An 18,816-nucleotide genomic window follows, 5' to 3' on the forward strand; every position below is an offset into this window, starting at 1 on the left:
TGGTGAAACGTCTTCCTGGGCATTGTGGACAACTATGAGATTACTAGCCACGCAAAAAAAAGTGATGGTGGCGATTTACAATTTCCACCCGGTCGCTGTGTGTTTGCACTATGCGAGTAGCGTGTGCTCTACCCAAATGGCATAGGCGAAAATCGATGTGTGTGGCCACCTCACGACATAACAAAAATTGCGCCAATGTTTATCATTTTCAACACATTTTTGTCTTTCCCACGGTAGTCAAAAAAATTAGTAATTCATTGACAGGTTGCCAATCATGCTTAAGGCAATTTTAAACCCCACAGAAGTGAAATAAAGACAAAACACAACTATTTTGCACTGGCTGCCTGGTAGATCAACATTTTTTTCACGTCAAACGCGTAGCGTACGACTTCGCGTGACGTCATAAATGATTCGGTTGATTCGGCCGAATTTATTCGGCAAAACCGCCGAATATTCGGTTTCGGCCGAATCGAAAATTAGCCGATTCGGTACATAACTACTTTAAACGTAGCTACAAATGATCTGAAATAATCTATCAGCAAATAAAAAGGAAATTCGCATTCATCTACCGTTTGCATTAAACACCTTGTTAACACAAAACGAAAGGTATTTATTGAACGTGTCGTGGCATATTTTACAAACATAATGGATCAAACTTCTCCATGTTAAAACTGATCCGTCTTCAGCATATAAAGCGGCACATATTTTGCATCTCCATCTGAAATCCCTCTACACCAGGGGTACGTACGAAGCACCCAAGCACGACATGCAGAGTGAAATTATATGCAATTTAGGCATATTTGTGAAGAATGCGTGTAAAGTTACTTTGTTATATGTCTTTGATTTGATTTGAATTGGTTGATTGTAGGTTTGCTGTAAATATTGCTCAACTTACAAGACTGTTTTAATGCATGCATTCAACGCACAGCAACGTTAAGTGTGAATGTTTCACATATGTACATATATATGCTCTCTTATATGGTGGCATGGTTGAAAGTGGGGACATGTTAACGGCAGGTTTGAACTAATTTAAAATGTAAAGTATCAGATGCATTATATAAACTAAGTAAAGTAGGTTGGCAATGTAAAATGTATCTGGTAGTTGGCGCTTTTAACCTTCGAACCAACAGCAAATATGTTTTCAGTCACTGAAGTTAAATGAGTTCCTTTAATTCGTGCCAGGTCTGGTACTAAACTTTAAGAAACAAATCGGGTTTAACAATAAATGGCGTTGTGTTTATATTTTAAACCTTATTACTGTTCATGCCAATGGGTTGGAAGTTAGGAATACAAACATTTCGGAGCCAAACACCTGCCCAACCCAACGTGTTTTATCATAAACCTTTATGTTAAAACTTGTAGTTCAACGTGCCCAGTTGAAAACTTTGTTGGTAAAACATTTTTGAAGCCACAGAGAGAAATATTCAGTTGTTTTGAATGTTTAACACAAACAAATACCTTCTGAGCTTTTGTTTATTTTCTTTAACAGGAGAAAAAAAATATTAAAAACATGTTGTTACAACTGACAGCAATTTTGCTGTATTGTACGTCACTGGTCAGCGGACAGCAGCAATGCAGTTACGTCACAGTTCCAGTATGCGGTGATGACGTCAATAATGTCACACCTGGGAGTCTGATAAGTGGGAGGGGAGAAAGGGGCGTCGCTGGGCCACCAGGAAAAATGGGACCTAGGGGATTTACCGGACAAAAGGGGGATATCGGCGCCGTAGGGCTAAAAGGCGATATTGGGCCGCCCGGCGAAGTGGGTTTACGGGGATTTCCCGGGTTAAAAGGCGATAAAGGAGTTGTTGGGCAAAAAGGAGAAGCCTTAGATTTGGAAGATTTTAAGCGAGAAATGAGAGAAAGACTTCGAGGTAAAACTGTTTTATGATTATTTAAATGTATTGGTTTTGTGTTTATCTTTTTAAATTATATCTACTTTAATTATCGTCGTTGTGTTCTACACACAGCAAACGTTTAAAAGTGGATGCGTACACAAAGTACGACAGAAAACCCTGCCACCAAAACGTACCACAGTATCAAAAACTTCAATAAAAAAATAAAAAAACAATTTTTGAGCAAAACAACAAACTTTGAAGACCGAAATTATATTGGAGTGTGAATTAATAAACCACTTGGCGTATCACAGGTTGTCTACCCTAGAATCCAACATAACAGAGTTTCAATCGGCACACCCGTTGTAGTTTTCGCAGTAAGCAGTCACTGGTCGTAAAATTAACGTTGTATAGGTTTTACAAGTTTTTGGCTTGTAGTACTAATTTTTTGCTAAAAATTCCGTTATATGGTGAGATCATTTTATTTAGTCTTTTACATCTTTTAAAACCCTTTACCAACACAATCGCTACCCGTTTGATTTAATTGCATCAAAAATGTGTTGTCAAAAATAGACCTTTTGACGTACGTATTTTCCCGGACATGTCCCTGAAGCGTCAATGCAGAGCAGCGATCGCGTCATACTTATCAAAAAATCAGAGTGCGTCAGGCCTATTAAAGGCGTTATATCGAATCAGCCGCTCTACCAAGCATTCCCATATGGCAAGGCACAGGCTTGAAAAATGTTCGGAATTCGGGCGTGAAATCAGAAATAGTTTCTTAAAACACTCTTATCGACTATACGCGGTAGTGTGCATCGCACATCAAAATCAGCACAGACAATCGTTATAAACCTTTTAGTCCCGTTTAAATAAATTGTGAAAACTACAGTAGGTTAAGCCAGTAGTTCTCAAACTGTGCGTCGCGACGCCCCGGTGCGTCGTTTCAATTTTCCAAGGGCGTCGCAGAATTGTTTCGTTTCGTGGCATTTGTTGTTGTATCAATAAACCCCACTTTAATATAAAGTTTCCTCATTAACTTTTATTTGCTGGTGGGTCGCAAGTACAGAAAACTTTTCCTGAGGCGTCGCAACAAAAAAGTTTGAGAACCACTGGGTTAAGCTTTACTTGCGTTAAAATCCCGGACATTCCGTCCTAAAAAGCTAACAATAAATTAGTAAAAAACGGATCTCGCAATAAACTTTCTGTTTTGTAACTGATTTAGCAACAAAGCTGCGTTATTTTTCTCTGTGACAGTAACGATAATCGAAATTTTGCTCACGCAGATATGGTAACTTTACACCTATGCAGCATTGATTATTTAATTTAAGATTTTATCAACATGAAATAAAAGAAAACAACATAATACGCCCAAAGCAATAAGTAATAGACATCTTGTAAACTAATTAAAATCAAGTTACTTTTTGTTACATCTCTTTATATAGCCACACAAATTTCCTCTAATCGTGGAAGTAATTATTTAGTCTCGAAACTAAACTATTTTAGCTTTCCTTTCTATACAGAAGGTTCTCTATTTTACAATTTAGCGACAGAAAAGTCATTTTGCAAATGTTTCTTCGTTTTCATGTTTCAGAGATGGACAGCCGACTAACAGCGATAAACTCCTCAACGTCAGCAGTGGATGATCATCAGACGCTTGTCAGTAACACGGAAGTTACTCGATTGCTCCCTGACCCCTCCTTAACGTCAGCAGTGGATGGTGACCAGACGCTTGTCAGTAACACGGAAGTTACTCGATTGCTCCCTGACCCCTCCTCAACGTCAGCAGTGGATGGTGACCAGACGCTTGCCAGTAGTAACACGGAAGTGACTCGATTGCTCCCTGACACCTGCTCTACGTCATCAGTAAACGGTTACCAGCGATTACGTCACAACAAGAAAGCGGTCTGTGACGAAGGTTGGACGGTAAGTCGAACAATATGTAGAATAACAACGTGGGATTACAACTCTCATATATTTCCTGCATGACAGGTTTTCCAACGACGATTTGACGGATATGTGAATTTTCACCGAACCTGGCAGGAATATAAAGATGGATTCGGAAACATGGAAGGAGAATTCTGGCTCGGTGAACAAATTATTTTGTTTAAAAGCGTAAATTGAATTTAACCAAAACTTTAAACAACCCAGGTTTGGATAAAATATACGAATTGACAAGTGGACAGAACTGCAAACTGAAAATAAAGATGAAAGGTTTTGATAACGCAACGGCTTATGCACAATACCGGTATGATTTCTATTAATAAAATGACATGCCCACATGGTGGCGCTACAACTTTGCCATGTAATAAGTTATTGTGGCAACCGAAGATCAAATTGGGCAGGAACTGGGCCAAATGGTCTGGCGCGCCTGACCCACATGTAGACATAAAAAACACTGGGTTCCAACCCAGTGAAAAAAACAACAACATCAAATACATCTTCATTGAAGAAAAAATGTTATGTTGAAAAATACCTTATTTAAAAAAGTAAAAATCCATTTTACCTTTTTAGCCCACTGTCGGTGGAAATATATGTGCCAGACCAAGGGTCGGCAACCTTTTTTGCGCTGCGGACCGGCTTTGAAACTAAAATTTTATCGCGGACCAGTCTTCACAAAACAGCTAATTTTAAGAAATAAAAGTTGCTTCTATGAGAGCCGCTTGTTATCAGTTTGCCATATTACTGCTGATGTACTGAATATGCGGTGTGAGAATTTATTGACAAATATTCGGTTTTACAAACACAAATTTTAGATGTAAAACGTGTATTTTCTGGTTAATGATTGCCACGCAATCTTTCAAACTAAGCAACAACTAATATCGCGTCATTATTTTCAAACATTATCGTTTTTATATCTTATCGTGCACTGTACTAGTCGCATTTAGTGTTATTTACCCTGATGAAGATGACCTGTAAAAATCACATTACAAAATTTACAATGCCCAACTTGAGATATATATGAAGCCCATAATGTGTAAGATTTAAATTAGTTTAAACCAGGGAGTCGAACCGCTTGTTATACGGGTTCAGGTTCGGTTCGGGTTCACTTGTTTTGTGGGTTCGAGTTCGGTTTTCGATTTGTAAACCGGCTTAAAATTCCGTTTTTTTTGTTAACTTAATTCTCCCCATAATTCGTCATTTTTGAAACGCCCTTTCGCTCCTATCCCGCGTATTCTTCAGTACATTGTTTGAAATCAATAAATGTGTGATGGCGGTTACAAAAAAGAATTCATGCTGCATTTTTGCCAGGTTGGTTTAGGTTTAACGCCGAACAAAACATAGGGTCCAACTCCGGTTCGGGTTTTGAGAAAAACGTTTATTACAAATCAGTTTTATTGAATTTAACCGCTCAAAGGGGTTAGCGGGTTTTGGTCAATTTAGGTTCGGCTTCCTGCTTTAAACTAGATATGTACCGAATATTCGTTTGCCGAATTTATTCGCCCATTAAATATTCGGTTTCGGTCGAATAATTTGTTGCGATTTGGCCGAAACCAAATCATTTACGAACACACATTAAAGCGTTAAACGTGTCTTTTTCTGCTTAATACCAACGAAAATCTTGTCATGTATAAAACTTTTTCTCACTGCAGAAAAAAAATCAGTGAAGAAATGAAGACGAAACAAAACCATACTGCACAAATTGCCTGGTTAAATTATGCGTTCATGTCAAACGGTAGCGTATGACTTCTCGTGACGTCAAAAATGATTTGGTTCATTCGTCTGAATTTATTAATTGCCGAATATTCGGTTTCGGCCGAACTGAAATTGCACCGATTCGGTACATCATCAGTTAAAACCTCGTTTTTTCACAAAACGGTGAAGAAAACATCCGCGTTAAGCAGAAAAAAATGAAGAAAGGCGATATTTGTTTTATTCAGAGAAAGAATATGAACCCGAATCCTAAACAAAAATATGGTTTAACTCCGCTTCGGGTTTTGAGCACATTGCTTTTTCACGGATCACGTTTAAATAATTAAACCGTTTTAATAGGTTTGCAGGTTCGGGTTCGGTTCCAGTTCGACTCCTGGTTTAAACGCTGTTTTTTACAAAACATAGAGGAAAGCGAAAAGTGTTTCTTTCAGAGAATGGGAACCCATAATAAACACAAAAAAAAACACCAACAATGTGTTTTGTTTTCGCAGTTGGTTTGCAATCGACGACGAATCAGACAATTATCGTTTACATGTTTCTGGCTTCAGTGGAACGGCTGGTGACAGTTTGGAATGGCACAACGGATACCAATTCACCACCAAAGATCGGGATAATGATGGGTAAATACATTTTATGTACATAAGTATAAAAATATTTCCGCATTGTTAAATAAACGAGATTATTTTTTATTTCACTGTAAGTTTGTTTTATGACGTCATATTGCAAGACAATAACAATTGTGCAAAATCAATTGCACAGAAACCATATTAACTACAGGAAAAACACAAGAATAAAAATTGCAAAACTAATTTTTGACTTATTTTTTTAAAAATTGAGTGAATAAAAAACTTTACAGCAGATAAAACGACTCACTCGTATGTTTAATAATCGTGTTCAAAACCGTTTATTGAAAAACTCAAAAACTATCAAAAACGTCATAAAATCATCCATACAGTCTGTGTGATGTCACAACTGATAAAGTTATGGCGCTATTGGTTGAAACACATAATTAAATATTCCACTATGTGTTTGTGTAGTTTGTATCGAGGTTAAGTTTCATTGGAATATTACATTGTGACACAGGCGGAGTTGGGGCAACTGTGCAGTTGAATACGGCAGGGCTAGCGGTGGATGGTGGTATGTTGCTTGTGGCGTTTCTAGACTCAACGTTGAATGGGGACGAGGAGGTAACTACCGCAACATGCTCTGGTATGACTGGAAAGGGAAGAATGAAGCGATTAAAGAATCAACGATGATGTTTAAATGCGAATAAAATCAACATTTCTCTTCCAAAGATGGAAACACGGACTTTTATTAATTTTCCTGTATCGGTGTAATTTATGTAAATACAATTACTCTGTTGATTTAAGTGTCTAAATCTCTCTAATTTAAAAAATCGCCTAATTCTACTTTCTAACCGTTAGTGATTAGGATTTATTTAAAAAAATACTACATTTTTTCTACAAAAGTGATTTCACCCATTTTTATGCAAATTAATTTCAATGTAAAAACATCTGCAGATAACCGTGGTATTATTTCTAACCATTTAAATACGTGTAAAAATATTGCATTAAAAACATTGATTTGATTTTGTGAATACAATACACGGCTTAATCAGCACTTGTTTAATTGTATTTGGAGATTTTTTTGGATACAAAGACAGAATAAGCAGAAGTTAACGAAATTTAATTCAAAATTTCAACTTACTGCACACAAATGACGTAGCTCTGGGAAAGTTAGAAATCGCCATGGAAACTAAGTTTAGCCACCAAGTGTTCGACATTTGTAAATCACGTCAAAAAACTGTCGAGTCACCTTCATCGGTTGCCCTGGTAACAAAGAAAAGTTGAGGCACGTTGTTGCCATGGTTACGAAAGTTGAAACCCACTTTGTCACTCTATTGTCATGGAAACAAATGCAAAGCATCATTTGCTTCTCATACCGTTGTCATGGCAACTCACTTTGCATCGTGCCGTGGAAGTTCGGAAATCATCGGATTTCTTCGGAAAATAGGAACAAATTTGTCAGGTGACAAACGTATTTGCCAGTGGTTCCTAAAACTTGAGAGAAGGAACTACTTTTATTTGTTGATGTGGTTTGGTAATATTATAATCCACTTAACTAGCTTGAAGCTGAATTAATTATTAAACTATAATAAACTGCAGCGATTTTGTTACTAACGCTTATTTTCACGTAACTGTTTGTTTTAAGAAATTTATAATTATTCTAATAAATTGGAAACTTAACTTTATCTAAACTCTGCCTTCAGGGAAGGAGACCCATAATCACCTTTTGAGCCTGCTTGAATACTTGAATCTTTCGTTAGCAAATGTCGAATCAATTTTACTGCATCGTCTGGCAGAATTTCATCTCCTTCAGGCCACTCGACGTCTGCAAGATAAAAAACAAATGTACAACAATAAATGACAAGTGAAACATTTTGACCAATTTATAAAAACGATTAACTAAGACCAACCAATTATAAGCTGGTGACGTCAGAATCATGACGTGTTCTTTAAACTTATGCCAAGAATAAATCAAGTGCATTTGCAGTTGCATGACCAAAGCGGGTTTTCATTCTAATCAGCTGTGCCAACAGAAAGTTAAATCACAAGCACCGTTGCCTGCCTCATATGCTGCACATGTCAGCTCTATAGCAGGGGATCGCCAGTTTGATCATTCGCTAATACGATAATATTCTACTTTGGTCAGCCATAAGCATTTGTGCAGACCAACAATGCAGTATTGTGCAAATCACGGTACACCAGGTGTGAAAGATAACGACATGAATGAGTTTCAGCAGGCAAACCACTAAGCCTGCTCAGATAGTGATTTACCAGGTTATACACCAACCTGATCGAAGCCAATTTGGGAAAACGTCACTTCACAAAACTGTGCAATTTGTCAAAGCAATCAGAGTCTTCAAACTTACAGAGTCTGTCCGTTTATCTGCTGGGGTCACTTGTTGTGCAGCAGGACTTCCAGGCGGCGAACCAACCACTTCCTCCATCTTGGAAATCTACACAAATAAACAAAACATTAATAAAAACAAACTTAAATAAAAACATTTATGAAAGCAACTCCCATAAAATATCTGGTATTAAGCTACTGGAAGTATCAAATTATATGCAGCAAGATATTTTGAAGTTGTGTCACTAAATACTCGTTTTTGCTGAGTCATCTTATGATTTATAGCTTGATGACGAAATGTAGTTGTGCATGACAATGCGAGATCCCATTTTAATCAATTTCTACCAAAATTAGCCAAACGTGATTGATAGAAAACTTTACATGGAAATTGCATCTTGCACACTTGGAAGTAATTTAACATACATGGGTCTATGTCTCTTTCAAGTCCAGAAAAAAATAATGGCTTATGGTAAATAAGAAACAAAAGCATTAAGTGAATAAAAAACAAAAAGCACACAAACTTCCTACACCATATGTTTTCAAAGAAATATGTTTTATATACCAAGTGCTGCTTCAATGTGTTGCTGATCATAAAATAAGTTGTTGTCAAGAATACTAAAGCATGTAGCAACCACATGAATTTATATATCTACCACACACAGGATAAGAATCAATATTTTATCACAGGTTTGCAACAACATGCTCAAGACCTGACATGAATGTGTTTGTGTGTTGCAATTACATTTACTAACACAGATCGGCAATTTTTACCTCAGTTTTGATGGAAGCTGTCATTTCTCAAAACATTTTACTCTTACTTGCCTTATTACCTATCACACACAAATGAGAAAATCCTACATCAAAGAAAAACAAAAAAACAGTCCATGGATATTTTGTTTCTTCTAAATTTTCTTCTGAAGAAATAAGTAATTATCCATTAATGTTTTTCTCAATGAATGCTAGTTTGAAATCCATAATCCTAATGCAATGAAACAGTATATATGTACATCGGACACATCCATAAACCAATAACAAACCCACAATATAGCAAGTAAGAAAATATGTTAAAAATTGCTCACCTAAAACAGAATCAGTCGAGTCCATATTTCTCCTTTAGTATTTCCTTCATCCCTCCAATGCTAGTTTCAGTTTCGGTCAAAGTCTAAACATAACTAGAAGGGTGACTTAGCACATATTGCCCTTGCATATACACTATAACCTATTTTAAAACATAAATATATTTCCTTTGCTTATTTTGCATTGGGTCCCATATTAGCCATTGTCTTTTATAACCTTAGTTGTTTCTGCAGGCAAAAACTCATGGGGACCCACACATGCAAAGTTGAAAATAATGCATTTCAAGAGATAACCATGAGGAAGTCGGGTGTTGTAAGGTAAAACACAGCGATCGGCACTGGGCTTAAATAATAATACTATGTACAATACAAACTATAAAATTAGATTCACCCCAGATATTCTTTGAAGTATGTCCTATTTAACGTTTTAAAAAACTGACCCATTTTAGGGGGCTAGTAGGGCAACTAATTGCGTTCGACACACAAACTAAAAAATATATAAAAACCATAATGACTCAATCAATAGTACTGCAAAATTTCAGCCCAATCCAAGAATGTTTAAATTTTGACCACTAGAGGTATTTTGAGCATAGTACACTTTGGGGACTTGTGGGGTAAATGTTAGGACTACAGAGTTGAAGACAACAATCAACACCTATAAATGGCATACTATACAAGAAATCCAAATTTCAGCCAATTCTGACACTGTTTAAAAACTCACACATTTTAGGAGGTTAGCGGGGTAAATACTGGGGTTATCAACAAAAACAAAGTGGGGTGCACATCTACATGAATATATCTACCATCTGTGTAAATTTCATCCAAATCCATCAAACATTTGATGGAAAAACGAGTCGGACAAACTTCGAGGGAAAAATACCTGTTTTAGGGGGCTAGCGGGGTAAATACTGCGGTTATCAACAAAAACAAAGTGGGATGCACATCTACATAACTATATCTACAATCTGTGCAAATTTCAACCAAATCCATCAAACATTTGATGGAAAAACGAGTCGGACAAACTTCGGGAAGAAAAAAAAGGAAGAAAAAAAAGGAAAAAAAAACAAACAAAAACATTTCGAGTAAAATCAATATGTGTCCCCTTCAGGGAAGGGGACCCATAATTAAAGATAATTTTATTGTGTGTTTTAAAACAATGCTTTACTATAAGTTAGAGTTTCACAAAATGTGGCAATACAGCAGCTTGTCCCTGTCGAGATAAAAGTTTATGCCGCCAGAGCATCTTTTAAAATTAACATACTGGCAACTGTGATATAAATATAAGAGACCATGTATAGATGCAATTCCTTTTGTTGCTTTTGGCTTCTTCTCCGGGATCTTAAAAATATACATATTACATGTTTAGAAGATATATGAGTTCAGCTGCTATACTGTTTGTATGCATGTTGTTTAAAAGCAATCCATAGTCTTAACATGCAACAATGTATGGTGATGTGACAAACTGTCAGAACCAAGTGGTTAAGTTAAATCTATGGATGCGATTAGACACCAATCTCTACTTTTATGCACCAGTGAATGGGATATTGGGAGACACTTATATTTCTTTAAACTGTAATTTACATACAAAACCATTGGCACACTGGTGGACGTTGTTGAATAGGGACCTGTGATGTGGGAGCCTGCCTCGTATGTTGCACTTCGTCACAGCAATCAGAGTCTTCAAACTTACGGAGTCTGTCTGTTTATCTGCTGGGGTCGCTTGCTGTGCAGCAGAACTTCCAGGCGGTGAACCAACCACTTCCTCCATCTTGGAAATCTACACAAATGTACACAAACTTAAATAAACATTTAACTCCACAATATTTAGTGTAAATCTAATTATCAAATTATATGCAGCAAGATATTTTAAGTTGTGTCACTAAATACTCATTTTTGCTGAGTCATCTTATGTTTTATAGCTTGATGACGAAATGTAGTTGTGCATGACAATGCTGGAATTCATTTTAATCAATTTTCTACCAAAATCAGCTCCATCCTATTAAAGAAAACTTTACATGGAAATTGCATCATGCACATTTCATAGTAATTTAAGATACATGGGTCTATGTCTCTTTCAAGTCCAGAAAAAAAATGATGGCTTATGGTAAATTGGAGGCAAAAATGTTAAGTGATTAAAAAACAAAAAGCACATAAACTTCCTACACCAAATGTTTTCAAAGATGTTTTATATACCAACAACTGCTTCAATGTGTCGTTGATCATTGAATAAGTTGTTGTCCAGAATACTGAAGCATGTAGCAACCACATAAATTTATATATCTACTACTATATGCTTAAGACCTGACATGAATATGTTTGCGTGTTGCAATTACATTTACTAACCCAGATCCGTATATATTTACCTCAGTTTCGATGGAAACTGTCATTTATTAAAACATTTTACTCTTACTTGTCTTATTACTTATCACACACAAATGAGAAAATCCTACCCTTTAGCAAAAACCAGTCCACAGATGTTTTGTTTCTTCTGAATTTGTCAATTGGGTTGTAGGGACCCATAATTAAACTATACTGCGTGTTATAAAACACCGAAATAGATTCCAATACAGTGTTTTTAACTTTGTCGAGCTTGCAGACCGATTACATTTTTAACCAAGATTTACAGAACTGTGATTAAACAGATCTCTTTGTTGTTTTTGTTTTTACTGTTTTAAGTCTGAATTAATCTGTCACATGAAATTGGAAATATTCTGTCTGAAACTTTTCAAAAAACCTGATGCACCAGCAGATGAAAAACATAATCTCATTGAAGCTTAATGACTGTTATGTTTCACAACCCACAAATAATTAATCCACATGAACCTTTTTTGCAGTCCGTCCACTGATTTGTTATTGTTGTTATTTTGGTAACATCCACAGATTCTCAGCTGCCTCCATAAAAAGCTTTTTCTGTGGCACTGGAACGAACATGGTGATGAAGAAACTGATATTTCGTATTGACAAGTGATATAACATTCCGGTGAAGGTAATCCAAATGAGTCAGGGATGCCAAAAGTTGGGCAGTAAGCCAAGAACCGACCAAATAAGGAAGTTTTTCACCTGTTTAATGATGAAACTTAATATTTACAAGGCCAAGAAGGCATTATCAGAGAAGCAAAGATTACATAATGTTTCTACAATAAGTGAATAAAATCATGAATTTAATATGACAGATATTGATATGGAAGTTACAATTGTTTGTTACAAGCCTGCTACAAAGCCAGGATGAATTTTTAACCTTTCAATTTAATGCTTAACCATAAGGTAAAGTTTGCAAAATGTGGCAGTACAGCAGCTTGTCCCTATAGATGAAGTTTATGCAGCCAGAGCATGTTTTAAAATGTACATACTGCTGACGTTGATATAATAAACCATGTATTAATACAAATGCCTTTGTGGCTTTTCCTTCTTTAGTAACAAATTTTAGGGGCTCAAAAATATAAATATTGCAAGCTTAGGAGTAATATGAGCCTAGCTGCTAGACAAGTTTACTCGCATTTGGCGACATAATATGTGTTTTTTACCATTTAATGGGGTTCTACATATTGGCCAAATATTCGGAATTAGTCCGTACCGTTAGGACATGGTATTGAAAAAGTACCAAACGTTGGCACGCGAGTATATTTTGAAACCAATTTGGCATGGTGGTGTATGCGAGTTGGACACCCCTGCAATAAACCATGTATTGATACACTTGCCTTTGTGGCTGTTGGCTTCTTAAGTAACAGATTTCAGTGGCTCAAAAATATACATATTACATGCTTTTAGAAGATATTGAAGTCTAGCTGCTAGACTGTTTGTATGCATGTTGTTTAAAAACAATCCACAGTCTTAACATGTAACAATGTAAATAGTGATGTGCCAATTGTTAGAAGCAAGTGGTTAAGCTAAATTATACATGTAATTAGACACCATCTGTACTTTTATGATTCAATAAATGGGGTTTTGGGACATAAGTTATATTTCCTTAAAACTGTAATTTACATACAAACACAATAGCACACTAGTGGCCGTTGTTGAATATGGACCTTGATGTGGGAGCCTGCCTTGTATGCTGCACTTTGTCGAAGCAATTAGAGTCTTACAGGGTTTCAGAGTCTGTCTGTTTATATGCTGGGGTCGCTTGTTGGGCAGCAGAACTTCCAGACGGCGAACCAACCACTTCAACAAATCTACACAATAAACAAACTTAAAAAAAAGCATTAACGAAAGTAACTCCAATAATATCTGGTGTTAAGCTACTGGGATTATCAAATTATCAAATTATACGCAACAAGAGATTTATCAAATTAAGATATTTTAAACTGTGTCACCTTTTTGCTAAGTCATCTTATGTTTTATAGCTTGATGACGAAATGCAGTAGGGCATGACAATGCTGGAAATCATTTTAATCAATTTGTATCAAAATCAGTTCTCTCCGATTAAAGAAAACTTTACATGGAAATTTCATCTTGCATACTTATAGTTATTTAAGATACATGGGGCTATGTATCTTTCAAGTCCAGAAAAATTTTTCAGGCTTATGGTAAATTGGAGGCCAAAGTATTAAGTGATTAAAAAACAAAATTCACATAAACATCCTACACCATGTGTTTTCAAAGATGGTTTATATATTAACTACTGCTTCAATGTATTGCTGATCATGGAATAAAATAGTGTATTTTAAAATATTAGGACTGAAGCGCGTAACAACCACATGAATTTATGTATCTCCTATATACAAGATAAGAATCAATATTTTATCACAGGTTTGCAACTATATGCTTAAGTCCTCACATGAATGTGTTTGTGTGTTGCAAATACATTTACTAACACAGATCGGCAATTTTTACCTCAGTTTTGATGGAAGCTTTCATTTCTTAATACATTTTACTCTCTCTTGCCTTATTACCTATAACACACAAATCGGAAAATCCTACCTCAGCAAAAACCAGTCCATAGATGTTTTGCTTCTTCTGAATTTGTCAATTGGGTTGTAACATTTGTCTTTGATATTAATCTCTTCATGATCTACTAAACTCTTTTCCAGCAAAGCATCAAAGGATCAAAGTAGATGGAAAACCTAAGCATTGCAACAAAGGATTGGGATCTTGGAATAATAACTTTTATATCAATCTTTTACATGACTCAAAGGGCTATGTATGGGGTAACTGATGTGGCCCCTTCATAACACTAATGATGGCAAGAGCATTCAGAAATGTTTGATTAATAAAGTATGCTGCTTTTAAAGTATATTTGGGCCAATGTTATCCTTATTAGAAGTATTTCCTGAGATATACGTTTTTGCTGAGTCATCTCTTTAAGCTAAAATACCATGACAAATGCCTGGGCTTCAAAAGTAGAGTTCCATGCTTGGAAAGTGATATTGAACCTTGTTCTAAATGCACCTCATGTTTGCAAACTAAAGGGTACAAATGTCATGAAATTGCAGCCTACAACAGCCATACGCAAGCAAGAGCCCTAGGCCGGTGAACAGACAAAAATACATGATCAGGTGTGAAAAGGGTACGCCTAGGTTGAAGCAACAAGAATTTGAACTTAGATGGAAATTATTTGACTAATGATGCAGTGATTGTCCCATTTTTCAGGCTTTTTGATGCAACTAACCAAAATAAGTAATTATCCATTAGAGTTTATAGAGTTTAAATATGTAAAAAAATGCTTACCTAAATAACAGAATCAGTCGAGTACATCCTGATGACTTTTCTCCCATAAATTCTGTATGTGTTTGATAACCAAGTCGACCATCAGAGTAACAAAACAGTTGTGTAACAAACATTCACATCTCTCCATCAGTTTCTCAACACATCCCTCCACTGGTAGTTTCGGTTTCAATCAAATCTAAAATTAAACATGTTAAATTATAATGTGTGTATAAAACACCAAAATAGATTCCAATACATTGTTTTTTCAACTTTGTTGAGCTTGCAGACCGATAACATTTTTAACCAAGATTTACAGGACTGTGATTAAACAGATCTCTTGGTTGTTTTTGTTTTAAGTCTGAATTTTTATCTGTCATGTGAAATTGGAAATATTCTGTCTGAAACTTTTCAAAAAACCTGCTGCACCAGCAGATGAAAAACATAATCTCATGAAGCTTAATGACTGTTATGTTTCACAACCCCCAAATAATTAATCCATATTAACCTTTTTTTGCAGTCCGTCCACTGACTTGTTTATTGTTGTTATTTTGGTAACATCCACAGATTCTCAGCTGCCTCCATAAAAAGCTTTTTCTGTGGCACTGGAACGAACATGGTGATGAAGAAACTGATATTTGGTATTGACAAGTGATATAACATTCAGGTGAAGGTAGTCGAAATGGGTCAGGGATGCCAAAAGTTGGGCAGTGATCCAAGTACAGACCAAATAAGGAAGTTTTTCACCTGTTTAACGATGAAACTTGTTAATATTTTACAAGGCAAAGAAGGCATTATCAAAGAAGCAAAGATTTAATATGATAGATATTAATATGCGAGTTACAGTTGTTATTTACAAGCTTGCCAGAAAGCGAGGATAAATTTTTAACCTTTCAATTCAACTGCTTAACCACAAGTTAGAGTTGCACAAAATGTGGCAGTACAGCAGCTTGTCCCTATAGATGAAGTTTATGCAGCCAGAGCATGTTTTAAAATGTACATACTGCTGACTGTGATATAATGAATCATGTATTGATACAAATGTTTTGGGGCTTTTGCTTCTTAAGTAACAAATTTCAGTGGCTTAAAAATATACATAGTACATGCTTAGAAGATATAGGAACCTAGTGGCTAGACTGTTTGTATGTATGTTGTTTAAAATCATACCACAGTCTTAACAAGTTACAATGTATGATGATGTGACAAACTGTTAGAAGCAAGTTGGTTAAGTTAAATCTAAGGATGCAATTAGACACCAGTCTGTACTTTTATGCACAGTGAATTTGATATTATGGAATAAATATAATTTCTTTATAACTGTATTTTACACACTGGTGGCCTTTGTTGAAATAAGGACCTGAGATGTGGGCATATAAAGCTTAAAGATTGTGCATCCCTGCTCTATCTACATACCTGCACATGTTCAGTGGTGGGATTTACTTTTTGTCAGTCGGTTCTAGCACAAAAGTCATATTTTTCAGCCAGTTCTGTTGCAAAAAGTCCATTGACAGTAACCAGTAATGCTAACCGGTTCGCTGATCTTATAAAATTTCGTGACATAGTTCTAAAGAACTGGTGCGAACCGACTGAATCCCACCACTGTCTCTGTTCTCAAATTCCGCGTTATTTTGGTCACAAGTCGTTTTACAGCAAAAATACTAGACTATTGCAAGTGTTAAAATAGGGCACATCTAGACAAGCAGCGGGGAGTCCAACATTGCAACTCCAGTCGCTACACCGCCATCATTTTGGTCCTTGGGTTTGGAACGGAGCAAATGTCCAGCAGCGTAATTCTCCAACATCTTGTCACCGCAGGCAAGGTAGACTCCGTATATTTGAAAAAATTGCATATGTAGGAGAAACAATGCAATTCCATGGTCATACTGCATGAATTGCATTGATGAAACATTCTGTCGAGAAACCTGTGTTATAGAAAAAGATGTATATGTGAATGAGTGACAGAGATTTTATAAATGTTTGTATGATAAGGTGTGGAATATGACAATAAATCTGTCCCTGCTCTCGTAGACCAACATTATATATATATTACAGCTGTCACCAAATATATGCCACATATTTCATTGTGACACAAAAAAACCAAAACCTTGCAACTCTATACCAACAAGAAAATAGCCCTATCGATGGGTGAATATCTAATGGGTAAGCCTCTCCCATTTTTTGAGTATGTCTTATACCTGAGAATAGGACTAAGTTTTGTCATGTATAATACACAGCTAACAATGTATTGACAAACCAATACATAACAAACACCATTGTTTTAATCGGCTATTGTCTCACAGCCAATGAATTGTTCACATTCATTACAACTGTAAAACAGCCTAAAGCAGTTTTGGAATTTAAACAATTGCAAAATGGTATAACGCAAACATTTTTTTTTGTGATATTCAAATCCAAAAGTGGCGTTATTACACACAAACAAGCAATTATTTTCATTTGTAATAGTAGCAGAAGACCCTGGTAGTAAAAATGCTTTTGTGATATACATATATATCTAAAAACATTTGAAAGTTGGCACCTATGACTTTAGGCCTGTATATATGTTATATTTTCTCAAACATTAAATCTTAACGGAACCAATAAAAATGCAGTCCTTATTTTTGTGATGGCCACAATAGGATTTGAAAACATACTGATAACTACATGAGATAGCAGCTATATATGGTGTGCCAAAAAGGACAAATTTGTCACATTTGACTTTGGTTTAATGCAAATATAGTTTGATGCAATGAACTTTAATGCAACTAGCACTCAGTGAGAAATTTCAATAACAAACTCGTTTCAGATTTTGAGCACAATAAATTTCTCACTTTAACCCTGTTATGTCACAATTGACAATTTGATAAACCAATACGAAGGTTACAAAAGCTCACAGTAAAATAAAGTATATGTGTGTTTACAGGTTAACAATACTGTCATTACCAAGCTAGGAAACCATCAGCAATTTTAACACTGAGGTCCACTGTCCCTTACCTAAAGCTTAAAATCTTTCTAGCATCCAATTTAAGTATCAGACTGTGTTACTCATTACGTAGAATGCAAAGTAAAGTAATGTATATATTGCTGAATGCCCTTTAATTGAAGTGACAAATGCAATTTTTCATTGGAAATGGCAACATCAATCCAAGTTTTGCGAAAGTAAATATTCAGCCTAATGAACTGCAAGTGCAAGTCGTATATAATGAACCAAATAACGTCAACAGGCCCATTATCATTAAAAAATATTTAAATGTATAAGAACCAATCTACATATATATATAAGTTGTGGGATTTGAGCAGCAACATACCACCTGTTTACTTCAAAGTTCGTGACACAACCCTGGGACAAAATATCAAAAAAACTAGATGCCAATGACCAACAAAATAACAAACCAAATATTTCAACTGAAGTGAACTAGGCAGTCTCTTGCCACCAGCTGTACTGATGAGACCTTATGGTCAAAACTTATAAAAATATGAACATACCTTTTTTTAAAACAGTTAAAAACTAACATGGTAAGTTGTTTACCTCAAAACAGTGTCAGAAAGTTGAGATGGCTTCACATAAGTAATAAATCCATATGTGCAGAGCAGAGACATTTGGCCTAATCCACGATTTATCCAACATAGTTGAGTTCTTGCAATATAGATTAGGATCAGTAAAAACTAACCTATTTTTTGTTCAATGGGTAGCTGTGGAAAAT

At 35.7% G+C, this 18,816-nt stretch overlaps 2 protein-coding genes across 3 annotated transcripts in view; one reads left to right on the top strand and one right to left on the bottom strand.

Moving 5' to 3' along the window:
• Positions 1-18,801, bottom strand: part of LOC145228655 (uncharacterized) — a 91,540-nt gene extending 72,739 nt beyond the window's left edge. For both annotated transcript variants that reach the window (XR_013860132.1, XM_080093894.1), the window contains exons 1-4: positions 18,642-18,801; positions 15,624-17,037; positions 15,140-15,314; positions 14,393-14,535 (exon numbers count right to left, since the gene is read on the bottom strand). The gene's annotated coding sequence lies outside the window, so the exon portion shown is untranslated. The remainder of the gene's footprint in view (positions 1-14,392; positions 14,536-15,139; positions 15,315-15,623; positions 17,038-18,641) is intronic.
• On the top strand, positions 1,497-7,100 carry LOC145228599 (uncharacterized). Its single transcript, XM_080093721.1, has 6 exons — positions 1,497-1,874; positions 3,427-3,758; positions 3,825-3,921; positions 3,984-4,080; positions 5,978-6,106; positions 6,570-7,100. The coding sequence occupies exons 1-6, from the start codon at positions 1,511-1,513 to the stop codon at positions 6,757-6,759; spliced, it is 1,209 nt and encodes a 402-aa protein (XP_079949847.1). The 5' UTR covers positions 1,497-1,510; the 3' UTR covers positions 6,760-7,100.
• Positions 18,802-18,816: the final 15 nt, after the last annotated feature.

The sequence above is a fragment of the Phallusia mammillata genome, chromosome 5 (assembly GCF_965637545.1).
Source record: "Phallusia mammillata chromosome 5, kaPhaMamm4.hap1.1, whole genome shotgun sequence".
Lineage (NCBI taxonomy): Eukaryota > Metazoa > Chordata > Ascidiacea > Phlebobranchia > Ascidiidae > Phallusia > Phallusia mammillata.

Coding starts and splice junctions, on each gene's coding strand:
- LOC145228599 (XM_080093721.1), top strand. CDS start 1,511: ATGTTGTTACAACTGACAGCAATTTTGCTGTATTGTACGTCACTGGTC. Junction 1,875..3,426: donor AATGAGAGAAAGACTTCGAG/GTAAAACTGTTT, acceptor TTCATGTTTCAG/AGATGGACAGCCGACTAACA. Junction 4,081..5,977: donor ACGGCTTATGCACAATACCG/GTATGATTTCTA, acceptor TTGTTTTCGCAG/TTGGTTTGCAATCGACGACG.